The following is a 15,146-nucleotide window of genomic DNA, read 5'->3' on the forward strand; positions in this document are numbered from 1 at the left end:
ATGTTTGTATTTAATATTTTCATTCCCGTAGAATTCAGTTTACTGTGGTTGTCCTACTCTGCTCACTGTCTTAGTACCCCAACAAAGTTAAGCAGTAATGGCAAATATTCATTACGTTGTTTTGTATTCCTATCCCTCTATATGGAGTGCGTGCAGCACAGTGTTCTGTCTCACCTTGTCATTTTTATATCTATGCATACGTAAAACATATAGATATACAAGCATACAGGCACAGGGGTATTTGCATACAAATATAGATCATGATGTATTTATAAAAATTGGTGAAATAAGGTGGAAAAGGTCTTGGTTGTCAGTACCAGTCTCTCCAAGTTTAGTTTCTGAGTGTGGGATGCAACAAAGAACATAATTATAATTATAATTATCTAGGAGGCACAGTAAGTCATCCCATACTATAAGAAGCTGGGCTTAAAGAAGAGCAGCTCCAATGGATTCTTTGTTTGTGGTATGTTTTGTGTGCTGGCAATTGTGGAGTTTCTTCACGGCGGGGTGGGCACAGTACTTGTACAACACTGTGCCTGAACAGTCCCCAGGATGTGCGGAGCTGAAATAGGAAATGGGAGAGTGCTTACTGGGGAGATCTGTCAATCACAAATGCCCTTTGCTGTGGTGAAAGAGCCAAGAAATCTGTTATCAGTTGCACAGGCAAAGCAGAAGTGGCCAAACTGTAGCTTCACTTCAGGTGAAAAAAATCTGTGTGTGATGGCTTCTAATACTACTGCTTAATGAGACTATTTGTGGGCAAGGAACAATTTGGAAAAATAGAAGAAAAAGAAAACCCTAAAGTTACCCCATTTGGTGCAGAGGAATGTCTAAGAGACTGTATGTGTGCACAAGCACACACAGGGACACGCACGCCTACCTTGCCTGATGCTATACTAAAGCCATTTTGAGCCTGTTGGTCTTGAATAAATTGCTCAAGAGTGGTTAATTCACCCATGTGGAAACTTCACCTCTGTGATGCTAGCAAAGTCAGCGAGACATTGGGTTATCAGCTGCAGAGCACAGGCTATTTCAAACAGATGCTACCCAGGAGCTATTTAAGATGCAGTTTTTCCCGTGCTATGTTTTTAGGAAGTCCTGAGTGTGACTTGATCCACAGGTACATGAATCCCCTTCCCAGTAACTGTGCTTTTTTCTTCTTTTCTTTTTTCCTTTCTTTTCTTTTTCCCTTCCCTTCCCTTTCAGAGATGCCTACTCTTTTACCTGCCATGCTGATGTGTTTGCAAAGGATTATCTGGCTGTATGAACACAAAGCTCTTCACAGCCTTCAAGTGATCAAAGATTTGTATGTCACAAGTCATCAAGTCATACTAAGCCAACTAAGTTACCTTTTGGAGCAGCTGAGCTATAGGGAAGGGATGTGTTTGTAGGGTAGCTATTTCCAGTGGAGGACTTCTGGTGTATAAAATCCTGCCCCCACCCCTTTTTTTCCTTTCAAATAGTCCCTCATTACCATTAAAACTGTCAAAGCATGGAAATGAAATCAGTTATATGTCTGGTTTCTGTTAAGCTTTTTCTAGGAAAACCTTGATCTTAGCAAAGCCAGTGAAAGCAAATCATTTGCAGCAGCTGTCCATCAAATATTTTACCATCACATTTCTTCCAGGCTGGAGTGTGTGGAAACAGGGGTGAGAGGCAGAACCTCTGAAAAAGTTACAAGTAACTCTAATGAGAGATGCCCTGGTTTTACCACATTGCTATTTCTCAAGTGATCCTGACTTAAGCAGAGGGTTTTTTTCTGACTTTTAACTTTCAGAGGTAAATATCTGCCAGGTATGTAGAAAGCACAATCAGTGAGGTTAGAATAATGCCTTAAAACTTGATTGTTGGTGGCCTAACAGTCACTACATGCAAAATGGTAATTTACAACAGTCATAAAAGTCTATTGTAACGTACATAACTGAAGAATTTGTAACTAAAAGGATGGCATTGTTCCATTTCCTTATGGGGTTTGAAGATAATGATGCATTTTGCAATTTTGGCTGTTAATGGCTCTTACACTGCATGTTGTAAAGCAAGTATTTATATACTGTTAGGGATTTTTTTAAATACCATTGTGTTCATGAACACAAATAATATATTTGGACATCGTTCCAGCCTGCTGCTCATTATTCCAGTGAAGATGACAATGTTCATGACGCTTCCCCACTTTGGAGAGGCATTCAGAGCCTGACTACTGAACTCTACTATATGCAAAACTCCCTGGCAGTGGGTTGACTTCTGGTTTGATTTTGTCTGATTGGCGTGGGGTTAGCCTTTCAAAACATCTGGCAGGTTCCTTCCAAATGCAATTAAGTTTCTTTGCAAGCTTCTTGCGTTTTGAAGAGCGTATTGCTGAAGGTGCTTGTGCTGTTTTGCAGTGCTTTCTTCAAAGAGTTCTTCATTGTAGAAGCTCTTCACACACCCTAATGATTTCCTGTGCTTGGCCCTTTCCTTGCATTGGGGCATTTTTCTTCCACGTGTTGGGTTTTTGCTTTGTTTTTTAAGGTGCCAAAGCAATGTTGTTCCAACCTTGGGGGCTGTTAGCAACAGCAGCAGAGGAGAACGTAAAGGTAGCTATCAGATTTTGCTTTCCCCTTCCAGCTACCAGTCGGATTTCACAGTCCAGTCAACTAAAGCTGTTTGATCACTTCATGTGCTACATGTATTCAGTGTAAGAATTTTTACATGCTCTGCAGCATTAAGTGATCAAAAGAAGTGAGATCCTCTGTTGTAGCATTGATAATAGGCTACTCCTCACTGCGTATCTCAGCACAGCACGCAGGGAAATTGTCAAATTGGTTTTGATTCTGAAAGATCTTTAAGATGAAGAAAGGTAAGATAAAGGAAACTACTGCCATTGAGAAAAATATACGTGGTATTAAAGCTTGCCGTAGGATGACTCTTACACTTGATGATAAGAGAACGCAAGCTGGCAACAGAAAAAGATAGGACTGCTGAAAAAAAACGGGACAACAACGGGGACTTGCCTTTCTGCAGGCAGCCCAAGCCCAACCTGTGGCATGATGTAGTTCTACTGCCTGGTAATGGCAGAGCTGTTTCCTTGTCCTCTCACTTCAGTTGTACATTTGTCTCAGACTTTTTGTTTGCTTTGTTGTTTAGGTTACTTTTATGTCCTCTTAGCTGCTTTGCAGATATGAATTGTTTCAGATGTAGAATAAGTTTCTGAAGTGAGAATGTAAGATTTTCTTCATCTTACATAGAGAAGGCAAAAATATTAAGCTAGGTCCACTATTTAGACACCCAACTTTTAAAATAACTTTCTGGACTGCTTTTTGTACTTTGTTTTTATTTTTTCTTTTTATTTTCTTTTGTGTAAGCCCATGGAAATGATAAATACCGAGTGGCCAATATAAATTAAGAACAATTTTATTCAGCTGGAGACCCCAAAGCAAGAGAAGGAAGGTTAGGAAACAACTCTGGAAATACATTGTTACACAAGCAATAAAGGAATACGAAGTTTACATTTAAACAGTGTTTAAAAAGTACTTTGTCCCAGTGTCTGTGATAGGCATTAGGAAATACTCAAGACTGTCGTTAATATTACAGGGAAGCTTATTAAATGAAAGGGTGAATGGCAGTAGGTTTTCAGCTTTCATTAAAGTTCGGTAGAAGTTGGGTGTCTAATATGAATTTTGGGTTTTTAATAATTCCCTGCAGGAGAAGCCCTTTGACTGAGATCCTCAAAAATTTATTACTTGTGTTTTCATGAGTCTGTGTGTTGATCATGCGGCTATTAATCATTTAGCATGAAAACCTGTTTGAGAATCTGCTGATTCTTCTCTTCTGGTCCCAGTTATGCCTCCTTCTGACTCTGATTTTGGATTTGTTTCAGACGTGCAAATTATCAGAAGAGTTCTGTGAAGCTTTCCAAAACACAGAAATCAATACCCTTAAACAAACACTGTTTCCAGTGTGGATTAGATTGTACCGATACCAAGGTGCTACTCATTTGTTTTCTTCTAGGAGAATCTTTGCACCTTTGGATAATTGTATTCAGTCCCAGGAGAACTATTTTAATCATCTCTGTATAAAAACAGTATGAAAACTGGGAAACAAGCCTCAATTTCAAACCTCACATTGATTATCTGGAAACACATGTTGATGTATGTGTGGGACGGAATGATGTTTGTCATTCTGAGTAGCTGGAGTTCCCAATAAGTATATCATTCCTCAGGCTGGCTATACTATATTTGAGGTGCACAAGCTCCCAGGTGTCTTCCTACATGGGAAACAATTGTACAAAGTCAAGGCATGTGATTTTAGTTAGAATGCTTTCTATTCCTTCAAATTACACTCTGCTTGGTGTAACAGCATCCGTAGCCTCTTCAACCCATCCATACCATCTCACCACAACTGTTAATCTTTGGTGAGACAGGACCAAGGTCAAGGCGTTTCTATTCTACATGCTGCTTTGACAGAAAGTACCATGTTAAGGGCTGACTGCTAAAATTATTCTTCACTACATATTTTCTTAGAAAAATTAAATTTTGTGTACTGCAGTAATGATGCTGAGTGGATAATAAGATGCAGTATGCCACTACTACTGGCTCTACACCATATGTCTTCCATAACTATTGCATTTTGGGGGGCTTGTTGTTAGGGTAATTGTATCATCTGGGTAATTCATCATCAGAGTAACTTGAAATAATACAGCTATGATATATTACAGTGAGAATTACAGTGTTTAAAGCTAAACAGGAAAACTGCAGTCTAGGAGCTGAAGTGTCAAAATTGTAGATTTATAAATATTTCTGAATTTTCTGCTTGCTGAGTTTTATGTATGAACTGAATTGTTATAACAACACTTAAAACAGACCAAGGACAATTATTTTAAAGCAGAGAGTGATACGACTCATTATTTCATAGTAGTAAAGAGAGTTTCTTCCTGCCCAGACAGGCTGGGAGAGTGAACACTTCTGTGATACCATCTTGCCATGGTTTTTTTTTTTCCTCTCCTGTGATCTCCTATATGGCATTTTGTGACACGGAAAAATCATTTGAAGTAACATGTCACTTCTTCCAGTTAGGTGGTTGGTTGGTTTTTGGGGTTTTTTTTTGATTTCTAAGTGTTCCTCAGTTGTAAATTAGTGTGATGCTGGGCCCATATTTCATTTGCCGCTTTTAAGGGTCATTGGTTTAAGGCTAGAAGCTGCTTAATTTTTATAGAGCAACGTTTAAGAGTGCAGTAGCTCTGGCAGCTTTTGTATGTATTTACATACATAATATTGTTACAGTGACAGTGCTATTTCTCATATGTCAACCAGGGGCATCTGGTGAACAATGAATTTTTATTATTTCTGTATTGATTTAGGAAATCTAGATAACTTAATGGCATGAAACGGGGGTCATTTAAAGGTTTACGAAATGATCTTACAGAGCTTCTGAGTAAAACGTGAGAATATTGCAAATTCTCTTCATCTCTGTTTAATAAAATCTGTGAAACAACTGAGCGATGATCCCAAAATTAGGGGAGGGGAAAAAGGTTACTTTCTGAATATTTATGATTATAGGTCTGTTTTTCAAGTGCCTTGTACTGTCTCTGGAAGGATCTTGGGGCAGATGAGAAAGGTGTACTTGGATTTGCACTTAAGCAAGCATGCACAGGTGCTGCAAGGAAATATTGAGAATATTTGCAGCTCCATAAACAGCATTCTTCCACTCTGAATAGTATGAATAGTGGCTTAATGTACGGTTAGACAGCGATTTCAGATTGGATTGGTGTCTGCAAATGGGTACTATGGGCTTGGCTGTGCTTCTTGCAGGCATCTGTGGATCAGATTTGGATTCCAGCCACCACTCAAGCCAAGTAATTATATCCCTCAAGTCATGAAAAACTTTCATGAATGCAAGCATGCTGTGTACTGGAGGCTCAAAAAGACCGGTCAGCTGTAGATAAAGTCTTAAAGAGCTTTTTGAAAGTATTGAGAGTTCATCCCTCCAGTTCCTCTGTCTTGGGGACCAGGATGCTGAAAATCAAGTAAATAATAAATCTGTCTAGAAGCAGGTCCAGTGATGAAAGAGGAACAGTTCAAATTTCTGTGAGACTGGATTGAGAAGACCACTTGCTGTACGTTGCTCAGATTTGATATAAGGATAACAAAATCATTGTCACTTGCACAGAACATCCCATCTCCAGCTGAAAAAAATAAATCAACCCTTTAGTTTAACGTCATGGGATTTAACATGATTTTCAATTCTATTAACCTGCAAGGCTTTGGGTTTGAAATGTTTCTGTAAAATTATCAAGACTAGGAGCTTGGTTTTAAATGAAAAATGGGACCTTTTCATAACTTAAGTTCCACGGAACTGTGGATTTTAGAAATAAGCAAATATTGGAAAAGTAGCAAATAAATGGGAACTGGCATGAAGGAACACTGAGAATAGCTTGGTCTCCTCACTTAGACTTAGGAAAGGGAGAAGTTTGATTCGGTTTGGTTGGTTTTTTTTCCCTTCTCCACAGTAGCAACATATTTCCCATTTTTATGGGGGGGGGGGGGAAGAGAAATCAAACAGTTTTGCACTTGTCATATGCCTGTGTATGAAAGACTGGATGGGAGATGGATGAACCCTATCAGCCATCAGCAAAAACATCTTTGCTTCCTTGCTTGAAGTGCCTACATATGAGTGATAACTTTGCCTGCTCATGCTCTTAGAGAGTTTTCAAGCCCCTCCTACATTTTCTACAGTATGTCAAGCACTGATATATTGAAAGCTATAATCTGTCCCTGAAAATGGTTACCTTTCTGAATTCATGAAGGGACACACAACCTGGCTGTCAGTGCTCAGAATGAGGGATGGTATGAGGATGCCTATATGCATATAGTGTGTTCTCTTGCAGTTGTCTAAAAACTAAAAAGATTTGATTACACTTGGTAAAGATTAGGTTGGATATTTTATCTCTTCTCATAGAGAAAAGCTGTACCAAAAATACATTAAAAATTAAATTATGAAGTTAAGTTAATGACATATTACCTGAGAATATTAATTTTAAACCTCATATCCTGGGAGTTAACTTCTTTCACAACAATATAAAAGATTGATTCATTCAAAGAACTATTCCCTTAAACTTTATATTTGCTGTGTCTTTGCCGGGAAACATTTCCTCTGGAAGATACTAGACAGTAATAAGAAATCTTGATGGATCATTAGACTAAAATATATGTAGCTGTTCAGTCTTGGAGTTCAAATGCATGTTCTGTCCATTATGGATCCCTCCCCCCACTTCCTGAGCAAACAGTACTATTTTTATATATGTGTGTTTCCTTACAGGATAACCAGAAATTATTTTCATTATTTTGCATACATTCCTATAAAATAGACTATGAGCATCCTGTTACAATTGAGTGAAAATGATCTCACTACTCTTAATAAAACTCAAGAAACTTATTCTTCAATAAAATCCAAGTAAACCATCAGTTAGTTCTAAGACTTTATCGCACTCACTGGAAAGTTGTGCCTCGGGGACCGACGTTGTAAGACACGAGCAGGAAAGCTTGACGTTTTTTTTTCTCTATTTGTTCACCTGTGGGAGTCACAGTATTATTACTTTTCTTTGGAAATGGTTAAAGGTTGTAAGCATTATGAGTTTATGTTGTCAGTGGTCTGTTCTAAAACTACTGTTGTGCCAAATTTGCGCTTGCTCATGTTTGACTGATTCCAGAATTACTACTACAGAGAGCAGTAAAACCTTGCTGATGCTATAGGAAATATCATTATTCTGGAGATATATATATCTGTATTTTATGCTATCATAGGTTTTATTGCGTTTAAAGTTGGCAGATCAGTAACATTGGACTGGGGTCCAACAGGGAATAAATTGCACTGTCAGCTGCTGCCTTGATTTGCATTCTGTGTTCCTCGCTTGGTTCTCAGTTTCATCAGCATTCTCAATGCTGTGTCAGTCAAAGGTAAGGTAGAAGTATTTAGAGTACATAATTCATAAAACGTGCTTGAAAACATTCCACTGGATTTGCTGGATTACAGTAGTAGTTGCCAGAGCTTTTGAAGACAAATTTGGTATGTGCACATGCGTTCGTGCCCATGGCGCCTGAGCAATCAGAACTCTAGTATTGCAGAGCACATGAGGAATGTAGGATTGGAGATAAACAGGTATATCTTATGCTGTTATCCAACTACTTTGAAGCCATTAATGTGTTCATCCTTACCCTGTGTGCTTGCTTACATATGGCTGGACAGCAGAGGGTAGACTGCAGGCAAAGCCTGCGCTGTACATGGCAGTAATGTGTAGGGCTATTTTTGGTAACACCAAATAAGCTTATCTGCCTGTTGTGGTACTGTGGAGAGAAAGTCACCCTGGCTCAGAAACAGGGCAGCTGCATGACCAAAACACCTCCAAACCAAAACTGTAGCTTTTCCAAGGAGCTGCTGGTTGTCACTCAGCCTTGTCTGCCTGTGAATTGGGGATCCCTGGGCTACTTTGTCCCAGGGAGTGATGATGGTGTGATGGTTCTAGCAGTATTCCTAGCACCTTCTGATTTGAAGTTCAAAGCAATTTCCAGAGACAGAGAACAATGTTTACAGGACTTTTTGAAAAGCTTTGCTCTTCTCCTTCTGGCCTCTCATGGAAATAATATTGAAGACTCCCATCTCATACATGTCTCCATTATCTTATTGTGGCCCTCCCAGTTCAGATTAGATAAAGCACAACAGGAGAAGTAACTGATTTCATTGCTGTGTTCTCACACGAATGAATGAATTTGAGATAAGTGAAACATGGGCTAAGAGCCATAAAAAGTGTGGTGGACTTCTATAAGCTCTTTGTACTGAGCTTATTTTTACCAGGGGAGCTCTGAAATTACCTTCTTTACCAGTGGGCAAACATAACGTCCCAGAAGTAGAAGCCTGAGATGCTGTGCTATTTCAGGCCACTGGCAAGTATAACATAATTCAGTAGTAATGTTGACTTACTGTGGTACTTTAATAATGCACAGATGCTTCTGTAGCACCTATCATCAGGCTGCTAAAGAGGGAACCACTCATTCAGTATTTGTGTGAGGCTGTTTCTGATAGGAAGAAGAACTTTAAGATTACTATGAATGAATAAGTGATAAAGTTTATACTGCTGCACTATACAACTGAAGCTGGCATTGGTTAAGAAGCAAACCCAGTAATTTAGTATTCCTCAGTTTTATAATTATTCCATTGCTTCAAAAAGAAGGAGGAACAATAAAAACCAGATCTTTCTATCAGTATACAGGCCCACTACATTAAGCATCACAGGGCTGAGATCACGTTATCTCGACAGGTTACTGTGCATCAGCTGAGCCACAATAACTGTATGTGCACATGGTCTTAACCAAAACCAAATGAAAAATAGCGTGACATATTATCTTGTGGTGAAGGGGGAGTACAGTGAGTCAAACTACTGCATGATTATGCAAGGGCTTGAAGAAAAAAAAACCCAAAACAATCCATATACAGAGATGCTTATTGCAACATGGCTGATACACAGTGAGTTATTTCTCTGCGATAGTGTCATCGTCTGTACCATGTGCTGTCAGGTCTTTGCATCATATTTTATTTTGTGTTTCTAAAGGCCTGTGCACAATGGGGTTGTAGCCTGTATCGTGTTTTGCATGTTCTTCAGAAGTCAGTCTTCAATATGGATACAATAATAAGGGAGACTTAAACTGGAAACCCAGATCTGCATCCTTGTTTTATGTGAGGTTGTTAGCCCACAAGTGCTGAAGAAGTGTGGAAAAATTTAAACATATATTTTAAAGACAGTGTCTTTCCAGTCCTCAGCTACACAAATACATTTAAATAGAGCCCTCAAAAATCAGTGTAGTATGTTACCAAATATTGGAGCGGTGTTCTTTACTATTGCAGCTGTGTGCATTGTCTCTGTGCACAGTACTTCTGTGCAGATGTAGGAAAGTCAGGGAACTTGCTTTTTTTCCACTAAAACCTGTTTATGTATCACACAACTCAGGATGTTCTAAGGCTAAAGGTCTGCCTTCAAGTCTGTAAACCATTAATTTTACTTGCCAATATATTTACAGATGGTAGCCTGGTAACCATTGCAGCACCATGTTCTTTTATTTTGGAAAAGCTGCTGATGCATTTTCCTATTCTGCCACTTAATTTTGCCTGCACCTGTCCTATTCACTCAAAGGTATTTTCTTTTCCTTGTAATTTTTTGAGCTAAAATAATACACGTATATACATATATATATAGCAAATAGGAAAGCAGGTATGCAAAGTGTAGGTTATGAATAGTGTAATTATGAATCACTGTAAAATTAGTCAGCTTTTTTTAATCCTCAAAGGCTTTGATTTCTTGAAAGTACTGTGAAAAGGTGCATATGCCATTATCATTACATGCCGTTTTTCTACATTTCACAAATTAGTAAAAGAGGAGATTGCTGTAGAGCCAGGACAATGTTATATTTCTTTGCATAAATTTCTCTATAAAGAGAGTAAGCATATCAGTCAAACAGGTGAAGCAAATAAGCTACTGAAACAGTGGGAGAAAAATGGGTGAAACCTATTCTGAGCTGTAGTTGAAACAGCTGAAATAAAATAGAGCTACATTTATTATCCCAGGTTAACTGGGAGATTGCTCTGCAACACACAAGAAGAAAACAAGATGTGCTAAATAAGATGGATCCCTTATTGACACCCTGTAGGTATGGAAAAGTGGAACGACCAGCCAATAAAACATATTAAAACAATTCACAGGGGAAAGGAGGGATTTTTTTGAGCATGATTTAAACAACCAAGAAAATAAAACCCCCATATTTTACAGTCATTCAAAACTCAGCAGGGAATGGTCCTTTCATTGTTTTAAAAAGAGATCATAGCTGGCAAGGTGATAGCATAGTGCCATAGCATTGAAGGGCTTTCTCCAAAGGTGTTCACCAGCTGCTCAACTGTGTAACTGGAATATGCAAGCGCTATTGGAAAATTAAGTCAGGTATTTATAAAGAGAATAAAATAAAGTCAAAGAAGCCCCGAGGTCACTGCTTGGGAGACTTCCACAGATGAGGAGCTGCAGGATACCCTCACCCCAAAGCGTGGTGTCAGGGTAGCAAGACAAAGAGGGAGCAGACACAAAAGCTGTGTGGGAAAGCTGAGGCTGGTTCTAGAAAGATGGTAGGGAATGACCAAGAGGTACAAAGTGAAATGTTTCATTGTATTTCATCTGGTAATGCAAAAACTTTAAGAAGTTTTAAAATTTTTAATAAGAAATTATCAGTACCGATGACATGAAATATCATGATTGCCACTTACTATCCACAAGTCCCGTAACTCATTCTGTGCAGTGCTTTTATTTTTTTTTTCTCTTTAATTTAGTAAGCATCCTTACTCAGAAATAGAACTGATTTTATAGGGGAAAAAAGAAATATCACAAAGCCCTTAAGTGGAACTTTTAACAGAAAATAAAAGACTTTCTTAAAATGTAAATGTCCTGTTAAAGTGAACATCTTAATAATTAAAAGAGAATAAAATCATCCCAATATCACGATCACCTGGAAAATCTACAGGCTTGGTCCTGAGTATGAATGTGCGTGCAAACCCTCCTTAGCCCTAGCCCTCCTCAGGCACAAGAATTTACAGGCAAGTCCCAACAACAAAAAGGAAACAAACAAACAGAGAAATCAGATCCTCAGCCCTTAGTGGAAACAAGATGCTATCACTGTGTCACAGACACCTTTTCCTGCTCTCTGGTCTGATCAGGAAAGTCCTCAATAGTCAATTGGCCTGTTCTTGTCTTAGTGATTGGAGCTACTACAGTGCAATACTAAAAAAATCTCAATTGGAAAAAAAAATTAAAATTCCTCCATTATTATTATTCATGGAGACTCCAAGTATGAATGACATTTGGAAGAAAGCAGATATGGGACTGGGTTTTAGCTTTTACACCCTCTTCCAAGTGACATTTTGGAAGCCTAAAAGGAAAAATGGTGCTTAATCCTCATGGAGGTGAGGGAGGAGTCAGAAAGAAAACCTGAGCTTTCCTCCTCCTTCCCCCCTCTTTGTCTTGGTCTGAATCTATTGGAAAAGGAGAAAACTCAATTTGGTGAACTAAGTAATTTGGAATATCAATTATCTGTCCAACAGGCATCCTGGAGGCTTGTCACTGCCTTGAGAAGTTATGTCTGAGGAGGAAAGATGTGGAAAGATGTCAGAAATCTTACCCTGTATGACACACTGTCTCTATTTCTTGCTAAAGCAACTCTTAATTATTTTTTCTTTTTTCTTTTTCCTTTTTTTTTTCTTTTTTTCTTCTTTTTTTTTTTTTAAATATGCAGCACCAGGGAAAAATTGGAGTTAAATTTAATGTTGGAACTGACGACATCTCTATTGAAGAGATCAACGCAATCATTAACGATGGAAAATACCATGTAGTACGTTTCACAAGAAGTGGTGGCAATGCCACATTACAGGTGGACAACTGGCCAGTTATCGAACGTTACCCAGCAGGTAAGGGCTTGCACAAACACTTGTGAGTAAGATGGTGGGGGATGTGTGGAGTTTGGCTCGTTTTGCTTCTCTTCTAATACGACGTCAGTTTCTTCACAGTGTTTTACTAGCTAATTAAGTAGTTAAAGAGTCCTGAGCAATATGCAGTTTATGATGATGGCATTTCCTAAGTGAGTCTAAAAGCACAAATTCAAGTTATTACTGGATGTGTAAAGATACAGTTATCAAGGCATGAAATAATGGGTTTGTTTCTTGTTTTCATTTGGTTTTATTGGATTATTGTTTTGGGGTGGGGGGGAAAAAGGCTTTGACAAAAGCTACACAGTAAAGTGACTCCCAAATCAATCTCCAAGAGATGGGGTAAAACATTTCCTGACGAAAAGGTTGTCTGTGTTCTTTCAATTACAAGTTGTTATTAAAGCAGTCGGAAGCTTATAAATTTAGCAGAAGTGCAGCCATAAACCAAAAGGTGCATCAGTTATCAGTTCTGCAACCAACCAACCAAATTAAGATGCCTTAACTGAAAATGAAAACTGGGGGATATTACTTATACAAGGGATGCTAGTTACTTGAACAAGACCTCTCATATGAATACACAGTTGCTTCAACCAGGCCCATATTTAAGTTTATGCAAATGTATATGCTGAAGATTACGATGCTACTAATTTTATTCATTTTTAAAAGCAACCAGTTTTTCAGATAAGCAATCCCTTTCTTATTGAATTGGACTACTGAGCCATTAATGGTAATTTACAAATCTTTGTGTTGCCTGTTAGCAGGTAGTGTGTGTTTATGTCATTAAACAAAAGGCAGCAAATCCAGAGATATAAATGAAAGGTATTCTGGTTTGCATATTTGCATAATCTGTCATAAATGACAGTTCTGATTTCATGTGTTTAAAAGTAGAAAATTCTTCATTTTGGGGGTGAAGTGGGATGGGAGGGTATGTTTCACTAATAGGGAATGCATAAGTTAGTCCCTGTACTAATTATTAGCGTTTTAGGAGGGTTGGATTTTGGGGGATTTTTTTAGTTGGTGCTTGAGTTGTAGTCCAGCTGTTCATCTGACTTTGAAAAACAAAAATAATTTTTAAAAAATGCACAGGTGAAATCATCATCAGATCATTTATTGGAAATAATTTAGAATTTAGAATAAAAATGAAAGAATACATCACAAATGAAACTATGTATAGCAGGATTTGTTAAGAAAAAAAACAACACTTGTGTGCTAACACCTTATGACAGTTAGAGACAGTTAGTGGCTTGAAGTTAGACATACTTCTGAGCAGTGATAAACCTTTGAGGGATAGTGAGATACTGAAAGAAATAAGTCTCATGATCTCTCAGATATTCCTGTTTCTGCCTTACCCCCCTTGTTTTTGAACTTTTGTGATGTTTGGTAGCTGAAATAAGATGGTGGAAGCTGGGGAAGAGTGCTGCTTAGTTTGTGATTAAGACCTATGTAGCAGAAAGGAAAAAATAGGTGTAAGTGGGATTTTGTTTCTTTGGTTTGTTTTGGTTTGTTTTGGCTTGTTTTTTTTTTTTTCTCTGTGTGTGTTTTGGGTTTTCTTTAACCTAAAACACTGAGCATAAAAATATTTTGCTTTTTCTTCTCTGTTCTGTTTCTTCATGAAAATATGAAGTGGTTACAACAGGGACAAACTGCAGTTCAGTTCTGAAGACAGCGGCACACAGAATTTGTTTATATTGAACACAGGTCAATTTAGAAAATAGAGTAATTTCCTTGGGATGGGGTTAGTGGAGTGGAAGTGGGATGTTTTCTTTGAAACAGGAAAACAAAAAAATTAGATCTTCTTGAACTTCCTTTTACCAGTCTATGACAAGCAGCATTTCAAGGCATTTTCAGTTGCTTCATCAGACGGGGTACAGGATCCTTGGCTTGTTTTGGTGCCGGATCTTCCGACACTGCTTTTGGCCTCCAGTTTTCTTTGCCTTTCCTGTAGTAATATTTGCTAGCTCCTACATGCCATGGTGTTGCTTTTGAAACCCATCCTCCCCCTTTCACTTTCCATCTCATATTCTTTCCCAACACATAGCTGTACTATTCTGTTTACATGCTGCTCCATCAGCTTTGGCACCCTTCATTTAAACCATTTTTAACCACTAGTTTCTTCACAGAAGAAAATATTATTATACCTTTTAGAAAAGACACATGCTTGTCTTAAAGACATTGAGACCAAGGTTGATACTGCTCTGAAGGTATTAACAACACCATGTTAAAAGCTACCACTGTGATTCCAGTTCTAAATGCAGTATTTCCAAAAGTGACATTTTAAAGATATCAGGCAACACAGTTTGGTAAATGTTGCTGCATCCAGTTCTAGATGTGCTACTGATGTTGCTGTTTTGGGGACTGACCAGTACTGGTTAACCAGCTAGCTTGCTCTTTGCTTATTTTTTGGACAGAAGACATGTTGTAGTAGTAGAATATGGACTGAATTTGTGCTTGTTTATATGAGTCAGGGCTCATTAGCTCTCATTTGAGTGCTAGGAAGAATATTCTTTTTTGCTTTTTGCTTTGTGCCTGTTTTTGGAACGGTTTCTTTCTGCATAATTTCTTAATGTGCCTGCACTACTTTACATAAGCACTGACTTCTCTCTCCTACTTTGGGGTTTTTAAAATTAAGAATAGAAACAAGATTAGCAGTTTATATA

At 38.2% G+C, this 15,146-nt stretch overlaps 1 protein-coding gene across 21 annotated transcripts in view; it reads left to right on the top strand.

Annotated features, from left to right (window-relative positions):
- NRXN1 (neurexin 1) overlaps nt 1-15,146 on the top strand; it is a gene marked incomplete at its 5' end in the record, with an annotated part of 727,448 nt that overhangs the window by 585,545 nt on the left and 126,757 nt on the right. For all 21 annotated transcript variants that reach the window (XM_084260960.1, XM_084260962.1, XM_084260959.1 and 18 more), the window contains one exon: nt 12,300-12,471. In XM_084260960.1, the coding sequence (XP_084117086.1) occupies nt 12,300-12,471 (172 nt within the window). The remainder of the gene's footprint in view (nt 1-12,299; nt 12,472-15,146) is intronic.

This window comes from Gallinula chloropus, assembly GCF_964237585.1.
Source record: "Gallinula chloropus genome assembly, chromosome: 3".
NCBI classification, from domain to species: Eukaryota; Metazoa; Chordata; class Aves; order Gruiformes; family Rallidae; genus Gallinula; species Gallinula chloropus.